The sequence below is a fragment of the Pholcus phalangioides genome, unplaced genomic scaffold (genome assembly GCF_987345545.1).
Source record: "Pholcus phalangioides strain wild (caught in Gottingen) unplaced genomic scaffold, Ppha-v1.0 ptg000004l_1, whole genome shotgun sequence".
Lineage (NCBI taxonomy): Eukaryota > Metazoa > Arthropoda > Arachnida > Araneae > Pholcidae > Pholcus > Pholcus phalangioides.
The window spans coordinates 6,571,173-6,598,979 of NW_028301597.1; the positions used below are offsets into that span (position 1 = coordinate 6,571,173).

Sequence of the window (27,807 nt, forward strand, 5' to 3'; positions counted from 1 at the left end):
CAAATTAGTATTATACTGACAGTTATTATTAGCTCCATTATATTTTGAAGGAATCTTTCCTGGAAGCACCCAACCAAACAATGTATTTTGGGCGATGAGTGCACTATCATTATCCCGTATTTGCCCTGGGCGTATCAAAGAGAAAAAATGCTCAGCTCCAATAATAATGTCAATATTTTTACACTTATCAAAGTAAACATCAGCTAATTTAAGCGAATCAGCATAAGAATTCAGTTCATCCGAACGGACAAACTCAGTAGGCAATGGAGCCGTTAACTTTCTCAAGATATACGAATCAATGTCAATATAATGATTATCATCATAGGTAGAATATAATTTTAAGTTCACTAACCCTCTAGTGGTACCGGCATTCACAACTGCTATTCCTTTCACAGTAAAGCGGGCATTTTTGCGGGGAATTCTCAATGCTAGAACACATGCCTCACTAATAAAGGAACACTAGGAACACTTAGCACCCGAGTCGAGAAGTGCACGGATAATATGGCGATTACCCGACGTATCCAATACGCACACTTGAGCCGTAGGCAATAGCGCACAGAAAGAAACATTAGCGGAAATATTTGATTGAAACACTGTGGAATCATGCATCTTAGACTCGGTAGATACAGGCATATCCGATAACGCAGCACAACTTCGTGGAAAGTTGAATGATGCCTCTGATCACATTGCAAACACCTGAACGACGACGAACATTCATAAATCTTGTGAGAGCTGGAGAAACAGTGGAAACATAACTGTTTCTTGCGAACGAAGTTTTTTCTCTCGGCCACTGACTAAGACTTGAAAATGTTACACTTATGTAGCCCGTGAGGTCCGTTGCATGATGGACAGCTCTTGATGATACCGCTAGGTGACGATTTTGATTTCTGTGGCACTTTGATTCCGCTTGCTGACCTTTCAGGATTGAAGATTTCGAGAAAAGCGCATCTTGAATTGAGAAACTCAAGGAAGTTTCCGAACTTTGGAAAATCTTGTTCTGTTGTCTTTTGAGGCCAAAGCTGTCGCGTTTCCGGATCTACCTTGTCCGGCAGGATTTGAATGAGCCAAGGGTCCAGAGTAACAGCTTTATCAGCAATGGCACGCGAACTTCGAATAATCTCATCCGAAGTATTGGCAATGTATCTGAGTTTCGATTAATCAGGAGTAGAAACCGGTTGCTGTTCGAGGAACGTCTTTATCAGGGACGAAATTATGACCGTCTTCCAATCAAAACGAAGCAATAATTTCTCCCAAGCCTCTATGTATGTGGCTTCTGACACTGGTATGTGTTTGATCAGTGCCGCTGCATCACCCTCTAAGAAGAGGCCCTTCAAGTAGCTGAATTTCTGGACGTTCGTCAAATGCTCGTTTTTGTGAATCATCGATTCGTAAAGGTCCTTGAAACTGTTCCAGTTTATCTACGACCCCGCGAATGACGGAATGTTTATGCGAGGCAAATAACTGTCTCTTACCTCAGTAGTAGTAGAGGACGGTGAACGCGTCATCAGCTGCGAAAGCACTCGTTGTTGTTCCGCCAGCTGTAGCAGAATTCTTTCAGTACGGGTGTTTGCGTCGGAAAGCTCAACCGTCGTCGAAGGCTCCTTTGTCACGGCAGCCTGAGCTCATTTCAATTTCGATGAAAGATACTGTTCTTCCACCTGAGCAATTTCCGATAATTCCTCGTCCAAGCATTCGTCATGGCGAACGAATTCATCGAAGACATTCTCGAGCCTTTCCAATCTGGTCTTGATGTTTTCGTGGTCGAACTCGGTTGCGCTTTCGAAGAAATGTTGAATTCTTGTGATCGAGGCCTTAGCTCTGCCTCGATGAGCGACGATGTCCTTAATTGACATGATATCAGGACTACTTTATGCAGTGAGTCCCTGTTCGGGCGCCAAAAAATGTGTACGAACGACGAACGCACCGTTATATATGGAGAACGCAAAGGTTTCTATTATAATAAAAAAACGTTTTGTTAACTTGATGAGTTAATTAAAGATAGTTAATCTTAACGAGATGAGTTAATTGATGTAAGTTAGGGAAAATTGAAATAGTTTATAGATATTATATAATAGTAGTAGTGATAGCATGGGAAAATGAGCAGAAAATAAAGAAAAGTAAAAGGCTGCAGTGAAGGTAAAAGAAACCTACGATAGTATAAGAATGTAGGTCAGGAGGCAAAATTTTGGGTAATATTGAATCGCATGTGATGGGAAAGTTTAATCCTAGGAGACAGACTGTTGAATTTATGGGAAAAGCTATATTTTGGAATGCAGTTGTATGTAGTCGGAGATAATGAGAAAATGTAATAAAACGGGACCCTAGTTGAGAACGTTAGGTGGGTAAAATAATATTCGTGTCAAGCTGAAGACCGCGGCACTGGAAATCTTATGAAAAATAAGATAAGGCTAATCTTTGTCGCTGGTCAAATGCATTGATTTACGAAGGAATGTGCGTCTAGACGGTTTCTATGGACGTGGAACGGATCTAAATTAAATGGTAGGGTCAAAGATTATGGGAATGTGAGATTTTCCCAGAGAAGGAGATGAGCCAATGAAATTATGTTTAATACTAAAAAGTGGTTCAGACGGGAAAAGAGGAATTATTAGATGAGCGAATGGAAAGTCTTGAAATAGCGCAAAAAGGCGGAGTTGAAATTATCGTTCAAAATATAAAGAGATTTTAACAGAGAGAGGGGAGTTGTTTTTGAGTTAGTTAAGAGGGATAGGGAGTCAGAATATTAGGACAGAAGGATGAAGTCGAAAGATTGGTGGACTAGAAGCCTTAACGGGGTAAGTCATTCTCGAATCTTGTCATGTTTATAATATAGTAGGTCCCCCACATCTCTGTAAAAGTTAATTATTAATGTGCATGTACCTGTGTAATCTGTAATGAATCATCATGAAATGGGAGTATAAGTATTTATTTTCAAGTCTCTCAATAAATTCTAATTAGTTTAGAAATTGTTTAACCCTGGGTTATACAGAACTCGTAGGTTACTCTTCACTAGAGAAGGAGACCTCAAGTTGTGTAGGAAGTTACACAACGCAATTGGGGGGGGGGGGGGGAGGTTAAGATTTGTTTGTGTGTAGCTGTAGTATTTCATATTATATTCTTTTTCTCTATCGCCACTAGATGGCACCGCTTACACAATTATTATCTATGTTATTTTTCCCGCCTTTTGTGGCAGATGTTCTTTTGTATCGGCTCGAGTCAGTCGTACCTTTCCTTCATCTCATTAATAAACTTTTTTTGTTATAACTGAAACCTTTGCGTTCGTATACAAGATTACTGGCTTAAATGTATTAATGGGAACTGGCTACCAAGCGTACGGGGAAAGCCAACAGTTTATTTATGAGATGAAGCAGAGGTACGACCAGGGACGCCGGAACATATTTGCTCGTGTTGCCAAAGCAATACCAATCATTTCTATGGTATTGCTCAGCAATACCAATAATTTAGAGCCCGGAAGATCAGGCAAAATGCCCTTTTTTGTCTATTTTCAATTTTTTTGGTAAAAATGCCTTTCTTGAAATTTTCGTGCCATAAATGCCTATTTCAACATAGTTTCTAGTTTATTAGCGAATTTCAGAGGCCATAATCTGTAAAACTTGGGTATTTTGGGCATTAAAAACTTCAAAAAATTCTCGTTATTTTTAAAACTTTCCAACTTTCAGTATAAATTATTATCAGAAAGTCCCGCCCCCACTTCCAGCCTATTTCACGCAAATAAATGATCTGAGAGACTGGTGTTGCCATGCATTAACTTTGCTTTGGCCAGATGGTGTTGGATGTGAATGATTTTGTTTCAGATGAACGCAGCCCGTGCTAGAAAAGCAGAGGAAAACTAGAAGTTTTTGTTTCTCTCCCGCAGGCTTTACAGAATGTCTCGGCCATGCATTGGACTGCGTTGTATGTGCATAGCTGGCTGATGGCTGTTCCAAGAGGTCATGAATTGACGTCATGGCTCACACAAGGCGGAGTAGGAGCAGACAGGGCCCATGGTGTTTTGATTTTATTTTTTGTATCATAAATGCACTGCAAACAACCATGGCTATTTATTAAGCATACATACAGCATTTAATATTCGATTAAATTGACCAGGGGCGTTTGGCAGATACGACCACACAGGGCCCCCGCGCTTGAAGGGGCCCTGCATTCATTGGCGTACGCAAAGGGGGTTTTGGGATTCTCATCCCTTTCCCTCGAGCCAAGATTATAGTGTTATTTTGCAGGAAAAACTAAACCCCCCCCCCAGAAGGAAAAAAAATCTGAACAACCCCCCCCCCCCGGGAAAATACTGCGTACGCCCATGCCTGTATTTACCCTCACATGTGGGGTAATATTTAAAAAAACTTTTTCTCTATTTTTGTAAAAAAAAAAATGAGATAGCAATGTTTCAACTATAAAAATGATAATGATTATTCCAAATAATACAGCAAATAAATGAGAATTATTCGTAACTCGAAGGAGCCCCACAGATTTTCTCTACCGGCTCCACGTCTGGTAACGTAGGGGGGTCCAGGAATTACCCTAATCCTGAGGATCTACTAACATTTTTTTTGGGCTTGAAATCAATTTAACTTAGTTTGTAATAACTGCATTATTACCTATAATTAAAACAATGGATGTATTAAGTGCAACCAATTTTTCAGCTAGTTTTTGGACCCTTAATATCTTTGTTTTTAATTAATTTTCTTCCTTCCAAAAATTATAAATGCTTTTTTTTACTGCCTATTTTAGGCATTTTGTGCCTTTTTGCCTGCCTATTTCGACAATATTTAGTGCCTGAATTTCCGGGCTCTACCACATCATTTAAAAACAGCTCATATAGTACACTAAAAGTGCTTTTCTATGTTTGCGTGAAAAAAAAAAAGAAATTTTAAATCGCTATTAATTTGAGTGATTTTTTCGCCTCTTTTACGCACTACCAACAGCTACCATTGTCCCCCTCCTCCCCGGTAACCTATCAATTGATGAAAACCTTGCATATCTAAAAATGTCTAGCACTAGGTCATTAGCCCTGGGGATGACAAAACAGTATTTGGCTAAAAAGGCATCCTTAAACGAAGGCCATTGTCATCTACTTCCCGATATTTCTTGTATTCATCCTTCCCCCCAGGGATTTGCGTCCTGTTGTTGAAATTGTAGGAAAAGAAAAACAGCGGTGTCCAGTGTGAAGCCCGCGGGCACCAGACACTCCAAATGGTTTTGCAGGCTGTTTTCCCTGAGCACATGCAATTAACAATAATTGAATTTGTCGGTCTTTTTTACTCAGTGAAAAGAGCTGCTGATAAGCATACAATGAGGGATACCTGTTGTCAATGGTCCCTGGTTGTTGTTTTTTTTTTTGAAATCATATACAGTATATTTTCCACATGAAGAAAAACACACTGTACTCTGTACAGTACAGAGCAACACCAATAATCCTGCCCCCCCCCTCCCACACACACAAGCGTAGGGCTGACAGTGATCCAGCCCTGGGGCCCAAGATAATTAACATTGTTTCTTGTTTCCATGCTATAAATTCACTATGGGGGCCCACCAAAGATTCCAGTTTAAGAGGGCCCCTGCTTCAGGATGTGGGGACCATATAAATATTTACCAAAAAGTTAGACTTGAACTTGGCATACCCTTTCAAACGAGCACTGAAGATGCGGACGAATCGCCCGCATCTTTAGTTCGAAATTCGTGCATAAAAACTGTTTTTTCGAAATTTTTGTAATTATTTTTCTCCTTCACCCCTGATTCAGTGCCTAGAGGCATTCTTTGGTGGTTTTTATCATTGAGCCTAAAGATGCCTCCATTCCGATCCTCACAAGTAGTCGATGGGAGAAAATACCTTAAAATATTTTCAAAAAATTTTGAAAAAAAATCTGTCTTTTCGGAAAAATATGAAAGAAAATTCCAAAAACACATCCAATGTTCGAAAAATCCAATCCAAAAACATCCAAAACATTCGATGTTCCAAAAAAAAAAAAAAAAAAAAAATTCAGCAAATATCAAAGAATTTGCAAGTATAAACAAAGGGAGGGGTTGGGACTTTGAAAATGTCTGTGCTTAGAAATATTCACATCACAATTCTGTCTTAGGCCGGGATTACACTATAAAAGTTTTGTAAAAGCTCTTTGATAAAACGTGAAAAATTCAACCATTAGGATCACCGGTTGCATTTGCTTGAATGCAACCGATGCGCCTATTGGTTGAATTTTTCAACTTTTATAAAAGATCTTTTACAAAAATTTATAGTATAATCCCGGCCTCAAGTACGGATTACACTGTAAAAATTTTATAATAATTCTTTTAAAAAAGCAACTAATAAATTTATCGGTTGCACTTGCAATTTATTAGTTGCTTTTTTCAAGTTTTATAAAATAACTTTCATAAACCTTTTAGAGTGAAATCCCATCCTTAGATTAGTCACTTCTGAAATATAAAATTTCATTTTTTTAAGTTTACAGACTAAATATTGAGTAAAATATACTTGTAGGTATCGGGGAACCACCAAAAATATTCAAGTGCTAGGGTCTTCAAACGGCCCTGAGTGAACAAACCGTACGTGGATAACGTTGTTTAATAAAAGTATTTTTTTTAAAGTTTAAAAAAATTAACAGATTAAAAATTTAAAAAAATAACAAATATTTAAAATAATATTTCAGATATTTCTATTTCTAAATAATTTTAAAAATTTAAAAAGAAAAAAATTAAAATTTTTAAATTAAATTTAAAAGTTATTAAAGTATGTAGTCAATTAAATATTCGTAATGGCTTATAATTTTGGTCCCGTCAGTGGCCGTTGTTGGCAGGTTTTATTGTATAAAATTGTGAAATATGGACAAAAGGCAGTTAAAGTTGCTATATCTCAATCTCAGAAGGAAACAAAGGGATAGACATATGTCGGTACATCATATTTGATGAACAGGGACCCTCATATGGTGTTTTTAAGGGTATTTATGGCAAATAATTAAAAAAATTCCGTTAAAAAGTAGCCAAAGATGCGGACGAATTCGCTCCGCATCCGCATCGTGTGAATAGCTCCGAATAAACCTATTGTCAAAACTTCTATGTGCGGATGCGGAGCCCGCACTTAGGTTTTGACACATGCGGACGACGTCCGGACCCGCATGAACATTTCCTAGGTGCGGAGATTTTTCGGCTCGTCTGAAAGGCGCAGTATATTCCAATTGTTAAAACTTCTTCCGGACCCGCATCCGCGTGAAAGGGCCCTAAGTTAAATAAATAATAAAGTTAATGTAATAACTTTTATTTGTTAATCTATATATATAAAATTGATTTTTTTTGTGTGTGTGTATGTGTTCTCCATACAAATCTACAATTTTAGATCGATCGTCGCCAAATTTTACACATACACCTCGCAGTGCCGTCTAAACGCATGGGCCTCGAGAGAAGAGGAGCCTCACAAAAATTAGATTTGGTTGAAATTTTCTGTAATTTACCTAGTAGGTCCTCAGAAAAACCACTCGGCCCGTGGGCCCATGATGCTCTTAAGACGGCCCCGCTAATAGGACCCGACTAGAACTACTTTAAAAGTTCATCATCAGGGTAAATGCCTGAAATGGGTGAAAAACTACCGGACAACAATGGTAACTGGGCCTCAATCACTTTCGCAGTTTACTTCGGTTACCATGGTTCCCTAGCAACCATGTTTCATACATGCATTTGCCTTTAACAATTGTTTGTTACTTCTTCAATGCTGCCATTATATGTACATAATAGTTTATGCCTTTAACAATGGTTTGTCACTTTTTCAATCCTTCCAGTAATTGAAGAAAACCAGGGCAGTGCTGGGTATTATAGCTAATCGATATACAGTAAAACCCCTCTTAACGGATACCCCCAGATGCGGTCACCCCTCTTTTACAGTCAAATAATAATTTCCCTTTGTATAATAAAAGTATGCATGTCAAACCCCTGATTAAGTCACCTCTCTTTTACTGACAAATTTTTTTTGTCCCCCCGTATCCGCAAGAGAGGTTTTACTGTATATAAAGTTGATTTTCTGCCTGAGTTTGTGTGCGCGTATGATCTCTATACAAATCTACAATTTTTGATCAAACTTTGCATATATACCAAACAGGACTCAACTTGAACGATAGGTTACTTGAAAAGTTCACCAGAGCTGGGCAAATGCCTGAAATAGGCCAAAAACTGTCGGGCAGCAATGATTTAACGGCTTGAACAATGACTTTTGGAATGTTTACTTTGGTTTTTAAAAGCATTTCAGACATGTAGGCCTCTATTTCTTCACAATGATTTGTCACTTCTTTAATCCTGCCAATATAAATATAATAGTTTATTATATTCCTTTATAATGGTGTGTCACTTTTTCAATCCTCCCCGTAATTGAAGAAAACCCGGCAGCGCTGGGTATTATAGCTAGTTGATATTTATAGTTAATAATCAATCTGTTGGATGGATTTGGGGGATTCAGAATCCCTTTAGATCACAAAATGGATGCATGTCAACTGTAATGTTGGTATGGTATTTACCGCCTTTGAAAAAAACCAAATAGTCGAATGCCGTTATACCGAACTCCAAGAAACCAGAGAAATCACTTCATTATAACGAAATTTCATTATAAAGTAATTCCAGGTTTTTTGATTGTTACTATGTTAACTTATCTGGCGATTAGAAAAGTGTTCATTAAAACGAGATTTTCGCTATAACGTTATTTGACTGCATAGGCCTAGCATAATTATTTTATAACCACAAAAAAAAAATTTTTTTGATTGAGTTCTCTTCAACTAAAAAATTATATATATGTGGTGAATATTGTCACCTTTTCTCCGAACCAACAACTGATGTTAAACGATTCTCTCAATATTTTCAAATTCACCACAGTACCAAATTTGAGTTTTCAAAAGAAAATTGGCAAATATCAATAAATCAATATCTTCTATATCGTGCATAATCTTTAGTTCAAGTACTAGTTCGACATGTATGAAATCTGTAGCCGGAAAAAGATTTTCTTTTTGGGGAATTTTCTGCTTCTCACAGCTGGTTCGCACAAAGCGATGACACGCTATGCAAATGAATGGCGCGTTCCCCATTCCGATTGGTCCGATCGCCACCATTGGAAATGCCAAGAAATTTTTCTTGTTCAAAACCTGAAAACTAAAAAAGTTGAAATCCACGTTTTTAACTAATCAGAGACGACGTAGATTTCCAGATTCGGAAACATGTGGGCTATGTCCATACCCTAAGACGAGAATATCTAACAGGCATCCACGTACCAATATTAGAAACAGAATATAATAAACAGAAAGAAATAATGTGGTTTAGAATAGCTCATGTTTAACAGCGAATACGCTCAGCACCTCCTAAAGATAGAAGGCCTCCGCACGCTGCTTGCGACATCAGTAAGTAGTCCATTTTCCCTCAGAATATTCAGGGGAAAAAATTCCCTGCTCTCATCATTGTACGAAAAAGAAATGATCGGGCTCAGAATTGGCGATTTCTACGCCCTATACCCAATCACTATGCGGTATTTTTGAGCTAATCATGAAGAAACGAAATAGGATGCTGTTTTTCAAAATGTGGCAAACTTGCTAGGTAGTCTGAATGACGTTTATGGAATCAGTGCGCAGGCCTTCTATCTCTAGGTGCCGCCGATACGCTGCCATCACCGAGTACTGTGACGTCAGCATTGTGGCTTCATGAGCCCCCAGGCACTCGGTCAAAAAAAAAAAAACTTTTTTTTTTTTCAATCAATTAAGAAAAAGTTCCATTCCCCCGTCCAAGGCAGGTTCTGCATTGCCCCTGAGCAGAATATAATTCAATGTCAGCCTTTCCATTGCAGAATAGAGAAATCACATCTACACACTGTTCATGAAACATGAGCGTTTCCTTTTGTGGATGCTATCAGTAATTGATAATCTTGGGTATATGAACTCTTAAACGCTTTATATTTAGCTTTCTATAGCTTAGAAGTTTTGTATTTTCTTTCTGACGACATATTTAATCGGAGGAAACAATTTAAAAAACTTCAAAATACAAAGCTGCTGATGAAAAAACTTGTGTTTACCGCACGGCTGTTAATGGAATACAACAACGATTATTAATCATCGACGTCATGACAACGTGAAAGCTCGCATAAAATCTCATTTTCTGCTAAAATCCGGAGAGCAGGAGGAAAATGAAAAATCCGGAGTTCTCGCCTAAATCCGAAGAGTTGGCAGGTCTGGAATCATATCAATATTTCAACACCTCATCTCTTGGCTTTCATTAGCAGAAATGTCTCCCAAAATTTGAGTTACAAAAATTTATTTTCGATTAGCAGTACTCGAACGATGGATGGATACAGGAACGATTAGCAATTTGTGATTTGTACTTGTTTTTCATTTTGATTGAGAAAAAATACCATTTACCTAAACTATCTCGTGGTTTGTTTACATTGGTACCTTAGCATGTCGTGCTTACATTTGATGCTGTCGTAAATATGGCTCAGGAAAAACGTCAAAGAATTTAGTCAAGTGTCAAAGAAACATAAGATTTGCTGCGGCTCTATGAACTGAGAGAAGAATATTCAATAAATCATTTTTCCAAACCTCAAAAAAGTGGTAACTTTTTTTTTAGTTTCGTTTTTGAATTTAAAAAAAATAAAGCCAAAATTAAATATTAGCCATAGCTGAAAAGGGCATTAAATAACAAGTAAAAGAATCTATAGAAATTAATTAAATTTTCTCTTTTTTCTAAATGTATCTTCGCATGAGCCAGCTGTTAACCTTCGTATGGATAGCAGAGAGTGACATCATCCTCGTATATGGTATTTGTAGACTAAAGCTGGTGTTAGTTATGTTACATAGTATAAAATAGAATAATCTTCGGTACCCCATCTTCCTGTAAATTTTCATTCATCCAATTTTCATCAGTTTTGGCCTTTTTCCATAGTAATTCTTTGTGTTTTAAACGATTTTCCATGGAAACCTATGGGAAATCATGTTTTGGCTAACGAATGTGATTTCAGAATGAATAATCTTCCAAGGTATCACAGTACATGAGCAAGACATGTTTTAAGGAGAAACAAACTTATAATTTTTCTCAGCTTTTTGCATACATAGCTGCATCTGTCTGAAAAAAAAAAAAAAGCCTTTATGCATAGCACCATCCAGCTAAAGCAATATTAATGCAAGGCAACAGAAACTTTTTTTTTTTATCTCAGGCATTTGCACCTATTCACATTTGAACTAGACTGGAAGTAAGTAAAAAATTAATGTTTTTAAACCCTATATAACTAAACATTTGTTTAATAGACTACCTATGTAATAGATTAGTTACTGAGTAACACTGATTTAAGTTTAGTTATCTAGGGTTAATTTTTGAAGAAGGCCTTCATGTGCCACTCATAACACCATGGCATGCTGCAGGTTAGCCACTACTGATTTGTAATATGCTTTGTTTAATGCTCTAGTGAAGAAAGCACTAAACTATCATGATCAAAAACAAACAGTTCTGTGGCACTCGAAATCAAGTGTGGTACCCCTGTTTCGAAAGATAATACGTGTTCTAAGTCAATTGAATCAGAATAATTGCATACAAAAAAAATAAGATTGTGTCACAGGTTCTAGTAGACCCACAATATTATGATTCCTTTCAATATTGGAATGAATTCCACTATTGAATCAGTTATGTATTATTTGTTCACTCACTGCAATTCGAAGATATATGTGGGAGCACTAACTGAATTAATTTATATACGTGTGTTGAAGTTGCATCAGCGCTCTGCTTTATACCCCACATGGTTGATTCCGCTAATAATGTGAAAGAAACACAGCTTAGCTTTATTGGATCACATTGGTAATGCAATTTGTGAAAATTAACACATTTCCAATTTGCCTGCTGTCAAATTCAATAGATTTACTGCAAGAAATCATTGTTGTCAAGAACACAATTGTCATTCAAAAACACAAAAAATTCTAAAGCAATTGTTTTATGAAAAAATCAGTTTTTCTTCATTCCCACTCTCAGCTTAGCAGAACGACTCCTTGGATTAGTGAACAATTCTTCTTGTGAAGGAGTAATCACATTTTTATCACTGATGGTCCACTTTTTAGTGAAAACGCTGTTCATATCATTCAAGGAATGCCATGAACCAGCATTTTTATACTTTTGAGATATTGTTCGACTGATTGGAGCATTCATATCTATTCCAAACATGTGTCTTTTTATAATTCTGTCTTCAAGAGAATGAAATGTCAATGCAACCAGTTTTCCACCAGGCTTCAGGTATGCATAAGCTACTTGAATAGCATAATTTAATTCATTGAGTTCATTATTCACAAATATTCTGATGGCTTGAAATATTTGGGTAGCTACATGAGTAATTCTCTTCAGCTTGTCCGTCCTATGTTCGCTGCAAAAAAGAAAAAATTAATATATTATGTGAGTGTGCATGAAAATTTTAATACAAGTTGACATTAAAAAACCAACCTTCAATAATCGGGTTCCTTTACTGAAGGATTTCTGGTATCGATTTTGGAGCAAGTTTTCAAATTTACTGCATCGGCGCACTGTAGAATTATTTTTATGCAGTAGGAACAAAAATTTTGCTGATGATTGCATTTGCTCTCTTTCAATCTTAATTTTCTTTCTTTAAAGGATCATACAGCAGTGATTGAGAATCCCAAACACCAGGTTTCCAAAACAAGTATAAAATTGTTATTTGTGCATAAAATTTTCTATGTCTAAGAATGACACAAATGTTGTGATTCTATATAAGGATGTATCTCTCAACATATTTAGGACTGTTTTTCTTGGAGAAAAACTGTTTCCTAATATGTCTAGCGCCTAATTTTTATTCAACTTGTCAGCCCAGCCATACAGGTAGTCATTTTTTGTTAAATGCATACAGCATATATAATTATCCAAACTATGGCATTCCTCAGGTCTGGAGCTTGCCAGATTTTTGAACGTCGATCAGTATAACACGGTCATTCCATTCCAAATCATGCAGGCCACAGAAGCTCATGGTCTTGAATTTAAATGATTTTTTCTATTTTCCCCATTCTTCTAAACCAGTGGTTCTCAAACTTTTGTCACCCGTGACTCCCTTAGTCTGGTCAACATTTATACGCGGCTTTCCACAATAGTCTAACAAAGAAAAAGAACACAATAGTCTTCAATGCACTAAATCCTGTACATACCAATATCGACAGCTCACCACAATGCCCCCTGGCAATGGTTGGTGACTACCCTAGGAGATAAGATGCACACTTTGAGAACCACTGTTCTAAACCATGAAAAAAACTATATACATATCTGTAAACCTTTTGAGAAAACAAAAAGTTAAAAGACAGAGAATGGCACTTTCAAGTCTCAGTATTTATCCTTCATAATTTGCAAAAATGAATAACTTTTTTTTCATTATATTCAAGTGAAAATTTTCACTAAAATATCAATATAAATCAATGTATTATAATTATGTAATCTATGAGCCAAAATTCATTCACACTGTGAATAAAACATTGTTTTCTCAGGCTTTTATATTGTATGTTTGAAAAAGTAATTTTTTTTTGGAAACCTTTCTATTTTAGATCGAAAAACATAGAAATTTTTTTTTTTTTCATACAATTTTCATCTTCACAAAAATACTAAGATCTGATGATTCTTAGAAGTTCAAAAATCTTGCATGTAAATGCATAAATTGTTTTTATTCTTTAGTTTTAGGGACATTAAAATAAGTAGAACGGCCATTTTTGACACTTCCGCCCCCTCCCACCCATCAGCAAAAAATAAGCAAAGCTCTGATCCCCCCTTGTCAGCAAAATTAAGTAACCTGGACCCGACTAGAGCTACTTTAAAAGTTCATCATCAGGGTAAATGCCTGAAATGGGTGAAAAACTGTCGGGCAATAATGGTAACTGGGCCTCAATCACTTTCGCAGTTTACTTCGGTTACCATGGTTCCCTAGCAACCATGTTTCATACATGCATTTGCCTTTAACAATTGTTTGTTACTTCTTCAATGCTGCCATTATATGTACATAATAGTTTATGCCTTTAACAATGGTTTGTCACTTTTTCAATCCTTCCAGTAATTGAAGAAAACCAGGGCAGTGCTGGGTATTATAGCTAATCGATATACAGTAAAACCCCTCTTAACGGATACCCCCAGATGCGGTCACCCCTCTTTTACAGTCAAATAATAATTTCCCTTTGTATAATAAAAGTATGCATGTCAAACCCCTGATTAAGTCACCTCTCTTTTACTGACAAATTTTTTTTGTCCCCCCGTATCCGCAAGAGAGGTTTTACTGTATATAAAGTTGATTTTCTGCCTGAGTTTGTGTGCGTGTATGATCTCTATACAAATCTACAATTTTTGATCAAACTTTGCATATATACCAAACAGGACTCAACTTGAACGATAGGTTACTTGAAAAGTTCACCAGAGCTGGGCAAATGCCTGAAATAGGCCAAAAACTGTCAGGCAGCAAGTAATTTTAACGGCTTGAACAGCAAGATTTAACGGCTTGAACAATGACTTTTGGAATGGTTACCATGGTTTTTAAAAGCATTTCAGACATGTCTTTTGAACTGGTACTGGTCTCCATCTAAGAGGCTTAGACTGGCCTCTCAGAGGAGTGGGGAGGATATGTCTTTCAAGAGAAAAAAAATTGAAATATTTTGTAAAAAATTAAAATATTGAAGAAAAAATGCTTTCATATGCTGTTTTAATTACAGTAGAATCCTGATTATCCAAGCTAATGGTGGAGAAGGGGAAAAGGGATAACTGAAAAACAATTAAACTGTCGGGAGTGAAAAAATATTTTAAAATAATAAAATTACAAAAAAAAGAAGGTACTCATGAATTTTACCTGTTTAAAATGGCTATCCAATGTCATATTATTCATCATATTATTCATGCGAATAAATCTATTAAATAAAATTACACTCATTTTCAAGGTTATGTAGCCATATTACTATTATACTGGGCTTCACTGATGGCAGAATCCTTGTGCCTTGTCTTTCAGTTGTTAAAAAAAAAGAAACACATTTCAAACAGCTCTTATACATGAGGAGCTTTTCCCCAGGATCAACTGTAATTGGCTGTTCATTTTCAAATAGGGATTGCCTCAGGGAAATGTCCTGTCCTTAGGTCTTATATGTGCATACTGCGTATGGGAGTTGTCATTTAAATGGGTTGACATGGCACCTCTGAGAATGGGAGGGGAATTCTGTAAAAGAATGAAGATATATAGTTCTATGGAAATAGAAATGTTGGTTTTCATTACCACTTTCACAAAATCTTAAATTATCAATAGAGAAAAGAAACCACTATCAACTACACGGATAGAGAAGAGCTTAGCGTGAAATTAAAATTTCATTACATGATTAATCTGCACCCTAATAATCAAGGTTCCAGTGTAATTCAAGATTTTTCCTGGAAGATTAATGTACCCCCTCCCTAAAACCATGAATCCACCAATGTTCTCAAAGGTAGGTACTGCATCCCCTTTTCGTTTCCGCTGATTGGAAGCACCCTAAGAGAACAGACCTGACAAGTCTGGCTCACTGCACTGTTGAGGTGAGCATCTCTATACATGCACGAGCATACAAGCAAGTTAATTATATGCCAACATTTTTCTCATATTAAAACTGATATATTCGATATACTGTATATTCAATACATATCCTTAACTTAGTTTCAAGCATTGCTCAACGAAGTGGTGAGCAATGGTGTGTTCATAGATTTTTGCGAATACTGGTAATTTTCACACACACAAGTACCATAAAAACATTTGCGTCATTCTAAAATTGACATGTAAATTCCATAGCTCTCATCTAGCCCCGGTCTTGCTATAACACACAAATCAAGTCTAAAAGTCAGCAGCTGCTTGTTTCTGTTGTAGTAATAATGGGAGGATTAAGTTGTTCAATAACTTAATCATGCTGCTTTTCTTGGTAGGAACAGCGACTTCGATTTTCATGCATCACTATTGATAGTGATGCTGACTTCCTCGCACATGCTCTGAATAAGCCTATGTGCTTTTTGATAACATATATTTGATATAACATAATAGGTTGCTGGCTTCATTAAAACGTCAAATGCGGCCCTTGCCATTCTAAGATTGAATACACCTGATCTAGACAATATAAAAAAACTTGATCTGGTCAAAGTAGCACTAAATTTTTCAAATAACATTTTGATGCTTTGATGAAAATGGTGTTAATATGGTATTATTAAAAATTGATGTTAGCATGAGCGACTCAGCAGAAATTGTTTATAATTGCATGTCTTTGGCTCCATGAGGTTAAAGATTTTCTTCAAAATTAAAGAAAATGTGTGTCCTTAACCTATGTGAATGATGATTAATTCAAGTTTTTCTTCAATTCTTATTTAAATAACTACTTTCATATATTTGCACATTATGTTACTATTAGCTCAACCCCTCTCCCCGCCTTGTATTCAAAATTAAGCAAAGGTGAAATCCTCCCTCCATTAGTGCTTATGTAATACTTGAATGACCCCCTTAAGTTTAAACATAGGTATTTCCATAGAACCTAGCACTGCGATCAGAGGTCTATCGTATTATCCCAAAAAAATGAAAGTCATCAGTAGACATGTAGCTGAAGTACAAAGATATTGCTGCTAGGCTCTCTTGATGCATCATAGACTGAACAAATGATTTTTTACTATTTAACAATTACTTTTTTTTCCTTATAACAATTTTCTTTTATATTTATTTTATAATATAAAACATTAGCTTTAAATCACAATCCGTTGATTGAGCATCAGTCTGCTTCAGTCTGGAAAGTCAAGTCATCATCTCATGCCATCTTCACACTTGGCGACTGTTGGCCACAGTTGTGGTTAGCCGCTGCATTCTTGTCTGAGGAGCGGGAGGCATAGGCAAAGTAATTATTGTTGACGACGTACTGGAATTGGACACATCTGAAGCCCGGAAGGCGGGTTTCAGTCTGTCGAGAGAAACTGTTTGCTTTTTTCCACAGCATTTATGTTGAATGCCTTTTCCCGTAGTTGGATCACCTAGAATGGTCAGTCATATGGAGCTTGGGGTGGCTTCCGCACTCCACCATGCCAAATGTGAACAGTCCTTACGATGGGGGTGGACGAAAATACATTTTATGTCCATGACAAGATGTTGGTCTTGGTCGTAGTTTTAAAAAATGTTCTTTGATAGTCTCAATGAGCTGTTTTGATGTTTCCCTCGATGTAGAATCAAACATTTCTCCGGGAAGTCTGAGACTAATGCCGTATATCAATTCTGTGGTGGTTAGTTTTCAGATCTTCTTTGAAGATACTATGAAAACCAAGTAATATGGTGGGCAAGGCAATGCACCAGTGCTCTGCCTTGATAGCAGCTTTGAGTGGTCTGTGTAGCTCCACTATGAGGCCATTTGCTTGTGGGTAATATGGTGAGAACTGTATTAGTTAAATTCCTAGTACTTTTGCCTGTGATAAGACAGAGCTCTCAAATTGAGGGCCTTGATCCATTGTAATCTTGGATGGCACACCGAAGCAAGATGTGAGTAGATTCCATGTTGAGTAGAATATGTGAGCTAGTCTTGGCGCTGATATCTGGAATCGGGACTGCCTCCAGCGAATGTGTGAACCTGTCATTCATAGTAAAACAATACGCATTGCCACCCGAGGACCAATGATATCAAGGTGGATATGAGTGAATCACTCAGTCTGGTCAGGAAATAAACCTAATGGTGTTTTCATATGACATATTTTAGATTTTTGGCAAGATATGCATTGTGTGGGCCAGTTACTACAATCTTTATTTAATGAGGACCAAATGAAGGGAGTGCAGATCAAATTTGTTGTAGCTTTAATTCCAGTGTAGGAAATATTATAAATGGTCTTAAAATTTTTTTTGCGAAATTGTTCTGGTATATATGGTTTAGCTATGCCAGTGGAGAGATCACAAAATAGTAAAGTGTTTGAGTCTGGCAAAGTTATTTTTTTCTTTTTTGAGATGTAATTCTCATAGATTTTATATTAAAATTCAAGTCTAACTTCATTCATATGTGTTAGAAGTCTAACTTCTAACACATATGACAAAACTGCGTTATAGATGCATGTGCAGCCAGCAACTCGCGGTCGTAAGCACTGTAGTTGCATTCTGAGGGAGATAATTTCCTAGCAAAGAATGAAAACGGCTGAAGCTTTTTGTCAAACACCTGAAACAGCGCAGCGCTAATGACAAAATCGGATGCATCTACTTGAAGTATGAGTTTGGCATCAGGTTTTGGATGTACTAAACGAGTTGAATCGGACAACAGTATTTTGAAATTCTGTATTTGCTATGTCAGTTCAAGCAATATCTCTGTTCTTTCGACCCTTTCAAATAATTATTCAGTGTAGTTTGTGCATATGCTGCTTGTGCTAAAAATCTACAAAAAAAGTTATCCAAGGTCATCCAGAAAAGTTAGTCCAAGGAAACATCACAGTTATTTAATTGTTTTTGGTCTTGGATAATTGAGAATTAGCTCAACTTTTTCTGGTATAGGTTTGGTGCCTTGTTTGAATATTGAATAGCCTAAGAAAAAATTAAATCTCTGCAACACTGAAGACGCATTTGAAAACATTAATTGTGAGGCCATAGTTATTGAGCTGTTGCAAAACTATGTAAGTGAACCTTATGTTCAGTTTCACTGAAGATCAAAATGTCATCTACCCCAAAGCAGAATGTGCCAAAATCTGTGACGTACGTCGCAGAACAATTACCGCTACTGCAGAACAATTTGGAAGAATTTTCAGAAAAAAGTGCAAAAAAAAAAAACAGTTACAGCCCCATACATGTAACATGTATGGGGATTTTCACCGCAGAACATTTCCAGTCAGCTGAGGGCTCGTCGCAGAACAGTGCTAAACATTCTGCTTTGGGGGCCAGTACTGTGTGCCAAAGGCTGCACATGAAGGGACTATGCACCAAAGTATCACATTTTTGAGAAAAAACCGTTTATCTCTATCACATGTTTGTTTTCCATTAACCATCCAATCCAGGAAGGCATGATTAAAATGGTGTCGTTTATGTTATAAAAGCCATTGTGTGCTTAGGTTTTGGAAGCCAGCGTATTTTGAGAGTTCTGCAATAGCAAGGGGAAAAATTATAAAATGTTGGTCTAGAAAAATGAGACTTTTCAATGCAATTTTTGTTTATAGATATAATCCATTGATCTTGGCATTTAATCACATGAGAAACATTGCATAGCATTAACTATATTACCTGTATACATACGTAAATATATATATGTGTATATATACTCAGAAGTTTTTTGGTTCTCATTAAATTTCTATTTCTATCGACAGCCGTCTATAGAGCCTGTGTTTATCGTTATTATACAAATAAATGCTTCAGATAATATGGGATTTTGTTTCGATTCTGTTTAGTGTCTGGTTATTTGACATGGAACTTTAGGACATTTTTTGTACTATCTTATCTCAAGAGATCATAAGAGACTATTATATGTAGCAACGTTTCTCAACTCACGGTTTGCAGGCCTGTACTGGCGTATGAAGGTAACAAGTGGTCCTCAAGAGAGCCACGAATATCATTCACACGGTTCAAAAAATAAAAGATCATATATTTCCAGTTGGTGGTCTATCCACTGGTTTCGGATATTTTATTCGTCTCTGGGTTCCAGAAGGTTGAGAAACACTGGAATATATTTTCTGGAATAAGTTTTAATTTCCTGAGGCTGCTCAGTGAAGAAATTCATCTGTAATACTCTGTGATAAACAGGTAGACTGACTTTCATTTATCCTAATTCATTCTTTTTTTTTTTTTGGTTGATTTTGAATTACTCATTAATTCTTTTTTATTTTTTTTATTGCTATTTCGGAATTTTTATTTCTCTAAATTCTGGATTTTCAATAATTCTGCAATTATTTATACCATTAATTTTAAATTTTCATTAACTCTGAAATCTCATTGTAATTTTTGTTCGATGTGCTCATATTTTGTTTCGGTATTTATTATCTTAGAATTAATTTGGTATTTTTTTGTAATTTCTGTAATTTTGTATGCTGACAAATTGTTTGGAATTGGGAATCAATGTAAACCTTTCTCCCCCCCCCCCGAACTTATTAAGATGGCCCTGATGTTGAAGCTGATGGTTAAGCTAAACTAGTGATTTAAAGGAAGATATGAGTATGCATGTCGTAGCTTCAGGATCACGACCAGATGCTTGTTCAGCGAACACCACCTATAACAGGAATCCTCCGCGCGAAGCTCGTGCCGTCACTAAAGTCGTCTATCTCCCCTATAGTTATTGAATATACTGCAAAAAATAATAATAATAAATATTTCGCATACGTCGGACTGCTATATCCAATGGCTACAGCCTCAAAGCAGAATATGCCGAGATCTGCGCCGTACGCTGCAGAACAATCATAAAAAACTTTAAGTATAGAAAACACTATTATATATATGGGAATTTTTACTGCAGAACATTTCCAGTAAGCCGAGGGCTCGTTGCAGAACAAAACATTCTGCTTTGGGGGTCATCTAAATGGACACACATAACAATTTCAGATCACTAAGAATCTCATTCATAAATTATTGGAACGATTGGGCTGCATTACACAAGCCACAATTCAGGTAAGGAAATCATAGGCATGCGCAGAATTTTCTAGGGGGGGGTTTCAGATTTTTTCTCTTCTGGGGGGGGGGGGTTACGGTTTTTCCTGCAAAACAACACTACAATCTTGGCTCAAGGGAAGTGGGTTAGAACCCCAACCCCCCCCCCTTTTGCGTATGCCAATGAAGGAAATTTAAGTAAGCCGAAAGGTGTGCAAACAGCTGTTTTTGGAATGTAGTTGGAATGAACAAGAATGTGAAAATATGGCCACACAATGTAGAGTTTTGAAAAAATAACTTTTACCGTGTAATGCATTTAAAAAGTCCTGAATCTGAGAAATGGGGTGCCTATCTGGGACCATGCAGGCATTGAGTTTGCAATAGTCACCCACTGGACAAATACTGCCTGACCTTTTTGGCACGACATGCAATGGCAATGACCAGGGCGATTTAGAAGGCCTGTATATTCCTTGATTTATCATAAATTGGAATTTCGCTTTAACGATACCATAGAGCTTAGAAATTAATCACCTGGGTTTGCTATGTATAGGCGGGTCAGTGGTTTTGATGTAATGTGTAGTGTCATGCTGAACCAGTTTCACTTTGTGCGACTTTTGTCAGTTCAGGAAATTCCGCCAAGATTTTCTGATATTCTGAAGTTTTAGAAATTACCTCAATAGAATAGTTTTCTGAGTTATATTCAATTTTTCTAATTTGCGAAAGTTTCATGTTACTGTCCATTAATTTGTTGTGTTTGAGATCAATTAAAAGTCCAAAATTGAGAAGAAAGTCTGCGCCTACGATTGGTATTGGTACGCTTGTAATGAAAAAGCGTAGAATTCAAAAGGATCGAACTATTTTTGTGAAATGTTTTGTGAGTAGAATGCAAGAAAGGTCAGATCCTGAATCAAAAATCTCAAATGGAATCTTTTATCAAACGTATAAAGGCCAGAAGTTTTCGTGGCCATCAGTGTTGCTGATATATTATAGTCGACAGCCGTCTGGACGTTTAATTTCTCTGTTTGTTGGTTTGAAAAGTACATGGTTGTTGACATCTGTAGGTGTTGTTGCTGAATCTAGCATGGTAATTGCAAAAGCCAGTCATTTGTGGTAATGGTGGTAAGGAGATCTGAATCTCCATCTAGTATAGCTTGTTTCTCTTTCGCTAGACATTGAACATTGAAGGACCGGACACACCTCACTTCGCATCTCTCAGAGATATATCTAAGTGTTCCTGAAGGGTAGATGTGTCTGGAAATTTTAGTAAATAAAAAGTAACAGAGATTGTTATTGGGCCTGATTGCCCTAAATCTATGATTAATTTAGAAATCTTGCATATAACATCCGTCAATCATCTCTCAGCACCAGGAACGTCCTTGAGGTTCCGTGAGCATCTTCCCTTACCTAGTATGTCAACATTTCACTCATGTTTACATAATCAGTTCAGATTCTTGCCTCGCAGCTTACGTAGCTGAGAGGACTGGACATCCAGCCGTCATAGTGTTCGTCCTCGTTTAGATGAAAGGTCTGCATTCCTCTATTCATGCCACAAATAGATGCAACTACAATGAGCAGATCTGCTACTTTAGCAGTGGAAAATCTGGAATCTCAGTGGCATAATCGGGTATCACAGTGATCATTGTAAATAGAAATAAAAATCATATACTGATCACATTTCTACAGAAATATATGCAATTACTGGATAATCTTATTGAAAAACCCCAACGTATACGGCGTGCACAGCTAGCAACTGATAGGCCATCGCATTCATGCGCTACCACAGCTGTAAACGTTTAGTCGGCTCCAGCCACAAAAACTCTGCTAATTACGTCTGTGTGACCTCAAGTATGCGCAGTTGTTGATCGTAATACGAGAGTGGATGGTGTGTAGTCTGCATCAAAAAGTTTAATTTGTCGATGGCCACCTTTTTTGTCATGCAGCAAATGTAAGTTGCTCTCCAGGAAATGCAGCAGTTTCATCACACGCTGATAATTGAACGGACTCTGAAGAACCCTTTTCTTCCCAACATATAGTTCATCCGCCGGCATATCACCAAAGTGAAACTCCGCCGTGTGTGGACATCGAGAAGCATAGTGCCACGATGACCCTTCTGCGCCGCATTTGCACTTTGAGTTTGTTGAGCGCCAAAACCTTTCCAAGTGCATGGGGAATAGCCTGTGCTACATTAGAAGAATTGTTTTTACTCATGGACCTTTCCATGCCATAATACTCACTGCTGTATCTTGTGTGCATCTTTTTGAGAGCATTCCTCCCATGCCTTTTGCCAGTGATGAAGGAGGTTTTCACGCAGAATTTGACAAGCCAGGCTTCCAGCTTCTTTGGCCAACCTATCCACTTTTTCATTACCGTCGATGAAAACATGCGCTTTTACCCAACTCAAGCATATTTGTGGATTCCTGCATAATATTAGACGAATTGCTCAGACATCGGAATGTGACATGCGAGAATTCATAATAGAATAGAGACTGGATGCGCTGTCTGTGTATATGACTGTAGGCTCCTGCATCTTTTCGGCTCGTATGATGGCATTAAATAATGCATAGATCTCCGCCTGGAAGACACTGTTTTCGTTTGCTATTCTTCGACTCACAACTCGATATCACATATGCACTGCCAGTTGTGTTGTCAATTTTTGATATAAATTTGTCCAAATAAATTTGCCACCATTCTGATACTGCTCCCGTTGCCGCACCCCCATCCTCACCTGGTGCACGGTCGGGGCGCAATACTGGGATAGTATCCATAATGTGTTTCAGCATTCAGCACAATGTCTTTGCCTATGTGTAACAGTCGTATCTTCTTGGCCTCACAGTCCAGCTGCTATGTGCCACTTATTAAATATGTTCTTCAAAGATAACGTCTCTACTAAAGAACTTTCTTTTCTTCAGGTCCTAGAACTTATATCCTTTCACACCATCTGGGTACCCTACCAGAACATTCAACTGCCTTTGGGTCTTTCATGTATGAGCATAGCCACTGTAAAGGCTAAAGAGGCCAGTGGTTATTATTACGGAGAGTGAGCACATGTGTGCTTGGCACTGAGCTATAAGTAAACTGGAGTGAAGACTTCCTATACAATAACACAGACGTGAATGAGCCGACACGGAGGAATACAAAAGTGGGTGTGACAGAGAGAAATAGGCAAAACATTGCTTATTTCAGCATGTAAACAATAGGGGAACATCCATCTTCAGTGTTTTTTTCAGTTGTTTTCATATTATTTTATTAGTATAGTTATCCATCTACACGTACACAAATGGTGACATCGTGTACTGCCTATAATTGCACCAACTGGTGGGGAAAATTGAAGGAAGACAGAAATAAACTTTGGTTTCATAAATAAGTACGCGTGGTTTTGTATTAAAAGATGCATTGATTTTTATACTACAATTGTAAAATGAAATGCATGTAGTTCTTATTTCACATTCAATTTCTGTTTGATGAGCATTAATTTGAAATAAATTAATTTCACATGAATTTTAAACCTCATAAATTTTTCTTTTAATCGTGTAGAAATTGCTTATTACTATTTGGGTTGGAATTTTTATGACAGAAAAACTGATGAAATATATGCTGCATTAAAAATTGCATTCCATAATCCCTTGTAAATTAAAGGAACAAAGGACAAACTTTTCTATTTCTGGTAAAAATAATTTTGGGAAAATAATGTGAGAATGAGGATTGGTAAAATGCAATTAATATTATTTAAATAATCAGTTTTTGCTTAAATATTAAAAACAAAATATGCAAAATCATAAATGTATCATAATCATCAAAGTGTTATAATTATGTTTATATCCAATTACATTATCAATGTATTATAAACTGAAGAGCCAAAAAAACTGGTACAGGCATGCGTATGCAAATAAAGAGATATGCAACCAATCAGAGTACGGCACTGCGGTCGGCAACGCCTATGTAACACAACAAGTACTGGCATAGTTGTTAGATCGGTTACTGCTGCTACAATATGGCAGGTTATCGAGATTTAAGTGAGTTTGAACGTGGTGTTATAGTAGGCGCATGAGAGATGGGACATAGCATCTCCGAGGTAGCAATGAAATTTGGATTTTCACGTACGACCATTTCACGAGTGTACCGTGAATATCGGGAATCCGGTAAAAAATTAAATCTACGACATTGCTATGGCCGGAAAAAGATCATGCAAGAACGGGACCAACGACGACAGACAAGAATCATTAAACGTGACAGACGTGCAACCCTTCCGCAAATTGCTGCAGATTTCAATGCTGGGCCATCAACAAGTGTCAGCGTTTGAACCATTCAACGAAACATCATTGATATGGGCTTTTGGAGCCGAAGGCCTAATCGTGTACCCTTGATGACTGCACGACACAAAGCTTTACGCCTCGCCTGGGTCCGACAACACAGACATTGGACTGTTGAGAACTGGAAACACGTTGCCTGGTCTGACGAGTCTCGGTTCCAATTGCTTCGAGCTGATGGACGTGTACGGGTATGAAGACAACCTCATGAATCCATGGACCCTACATGTCAACAGGGGACTGTTCAAGCTGGTGGAGGCTCTGTGATGGTATTGGGCATGTGCAGTTGGCGTGATATGGGACTCCTGATATGTCTAGATACGACTCTGACAGGTACGAAAGCATCCTGTCTGATCACCTGCACCCATTCATGTCTATTGTGCATTCCGGAGGACTTGGACAATTTCAGCAGGACAATACGACACCCCACACGTCCAGAATTGCTACAAAGTGGCTCCAGGAACACTCTTCTGACTTTAGACACTTCCGCTGGCCACCTAAATCCCCAGACATGAACATTATTGAACATATCTGGGATGCCTTGCAACATGCTGTTCAGAAGAGATCTGCACCCCCTGTTACTCCTACGGATTTATGGACAGCCCTGCAGGATTCATGGTGTCAGTTACCTCCAACACTACTTCAGACATTAGTCGAGTACATGCCACGTTGTGTTGCGGCACTTCTGCGGGCTCACGAGGGCCCTACACGATATTAGGCAGGTGTACCAGTTTTTTTGGCTCTTCAGTGTAATTATCAAACAATTATCATTGTTAAGGTACTATTACGAACAATAATTAATTGCTTCTATTGCTTTCTTGAAGCCTGGTTAATGAATACACTTTTTTTTAAAATAAAGGTCTCTTCGAAACTCAGAAGTTCTTAAACAATTCATGGAAGCTGTGAAAAGAAAGTCTTGACATCCAACTAAAGCATCTGTTCTTTGTGCTGAGCATTTCACAGCTCTGACATCTACAACTCCTCAACGCTATTTGAAAGATGATGCTGTTCCGGTTTTGCATTGTAAATTATTTCATAGCGAACATATAAGTGCTCTTGTGCATTGCGATTTTAATATCCCAAATTATGCTCTGTGGACTTGTTTGTAAATTGTTTATTTAAAAACTTGTATGTGTATATTGTTGTATATATAACGTTTGAAAAAATTTTAATAACTTTTTTTTCTGTTTCATTTCATCTCATTTCTTGCATTGAAAGTTGCTTTTTCAGCAGTTAATTCGTGGAAATATTCATTGCTACAAATTTTCGAAGTGAAAGCTTTCAATAAAATGCTAAACATAATGTTAGAAATGTATGATGTTTTTTTTATAAAAAAATAGTTCCTCTTAAATTTTTGAAAAAAAAGTATTTTTCTTGTACGGGAGTATGTATTTTTATAAAAAAAAAATTAAGATAAAGAATGCATAATTATTGGCTGAAAAGTGAAAAAAAAACCCCGGAATTTACAGGTCTCGTATTTGGAATTGCCCCATTGCATTAACATGGTCAGGAAATGTTTTGCCTATCTCGCTCTAAAAGGGTGTGGTGCGGTCGTGTAGGCGACGACTCACTCCACTTTCCTTATAGCTCAGTGGTGCCTGGAAAGGGATTCAATTATTTGCATGCTTCTAAACCTAGAATAGGTTTGGCCAGAACATCTACAATTACAAAAGGGAGCTTCAACTTAGAAAATTTTTCAGTATTACAAGATAATGAAATGACTCCTTCGGGAGTTAATTTGTGATTGCCATACATCAGTTGGCAATAAGTTCTGTTTACATTCAACGTTTAGATTTGAATACTTTCAGTGGAATGATGTAAACTTGTGCCCCAGTATCGAGCTTGTGAATTCCACTACTTTTCCTTCAACTGATATAGCCTTGGGCCATTCATTTCTGGAACTGACCATATTAATTTCCAAGACACTGTCAATGTATGAACTTTCAATATCATTGTTGCTGTATGGAAGGTGGTTGTTTCTGTGGAAGGCTTCATCAATCCATCTACGATTACCAGCAGATTGCGGCTTAGGAAAACAATTTTCATTGCACATTACTGCAAAGTGATTTTTCTTTTTGCACAGATTTCACAACTTATTCAATGTCCTCTCTTGTGTTTTTGACCACAGAAATTAGTCTTTTTCAGGCAGAGTAAACTTCTCCCCCTCCCCTCGTCGTCTTCTTATTGATCGCAGGTCCTCGGCTGTACTTCTGAAAATCGGGGACGAAATAACTGGGCTCTAGACTCCCAAAAGAAAAAAACAACACTTTATTTCATTTGTTATCCAACATCCCCCAATGAAACAGTCATGTCTCTTCGGTACAAACTTTCACACTACCCTCTCTTTTTCGAATGTCTTAAATCATTCTCTTTTCTTTTTCTCGTGACTCCTGTTTTTCCCAGGCCTTCTTTCCACTCTTTTCTCCTGAAACTTACACGTCCCATCATCGAAAAGCACATCCATCATTTTTTAAATGATGCTTCAAGAGCATAACTCAGTTTCACAACGGCAACCGTGACAGGGCATCTGCATTACCTTGGGTCTCCTGGGCCAACGCATGCCGCTATCCGGCAGGCAAGCAGCAGCAGCTGCTGTGGAAGCGGCCATACCACCCTTGAATGACAAATAACGTTTGTTCACCCAAGAGTTCATGGGGTGGTGGTTGCCACTGGTATAAGCGAAGGATGACCTTTCCCTGGCTGTCGAAGACTTAGCCGGTTGGCTTCTGGCTTTCTTAGTCTTTGGCTGTCGGTTCGGAGCTCTATTGATTTCCTTTGCAAATGAACACGAAAACAACCGCCAGTCTGATTGCTTGGACATTTCCTTCCTATACTGGAACAGTTTCGGTGCCTATTACCTCCTGCTAACAGGATGTCCATCGTCGTAACGTTTCGAGTTCATCTTCAGCTGTGAGGACTTGTCCCAAT

General features: G+C 37.4%; 1 protein-coding gene and 1 long non-coding RNA gene across 3 annotated transcripts in view; one reads left to right on the forward strand and one right to left on the reverse strand.

Annotated features, from left to right (window-relative positions):
• Positions 1–2,722: 2,722 nt before the first annotated feature.
• On the forward strand, positions 2,723–26,114 carry LOC149086501 (uncharacterized). The gene is made up of 3 exons (XR_016196115.1): positions 2,723–2,792; positions 3,875–4,004; positions 25,739–26,114. It is a non-coding gene; the product is annotated as an uncharacterized LOC149086501 (long non-coding RNA).
• Positions 11,776–27,807, reverse strand: part of LOC149086502 (putative methyltransferase-like protein 15 homolog) — a 100,194-nt gene continuing 84,162 nt past the window's right edge. For both annotated transcript variants that reach the window (XM_089255953.1, XM_089255952.1), the window contains one exon: positions 11,776–12,373. In XM_089255953.1, the coding sequence (XP_089112079.1) occupies positions 11,962–12,373 (412 nt within the window). In that variant the 3' untranslated portion in view covers positions 11,776–11,961. The remainder of the gene's footprint in view (positions 12,374–27,807) is intronic.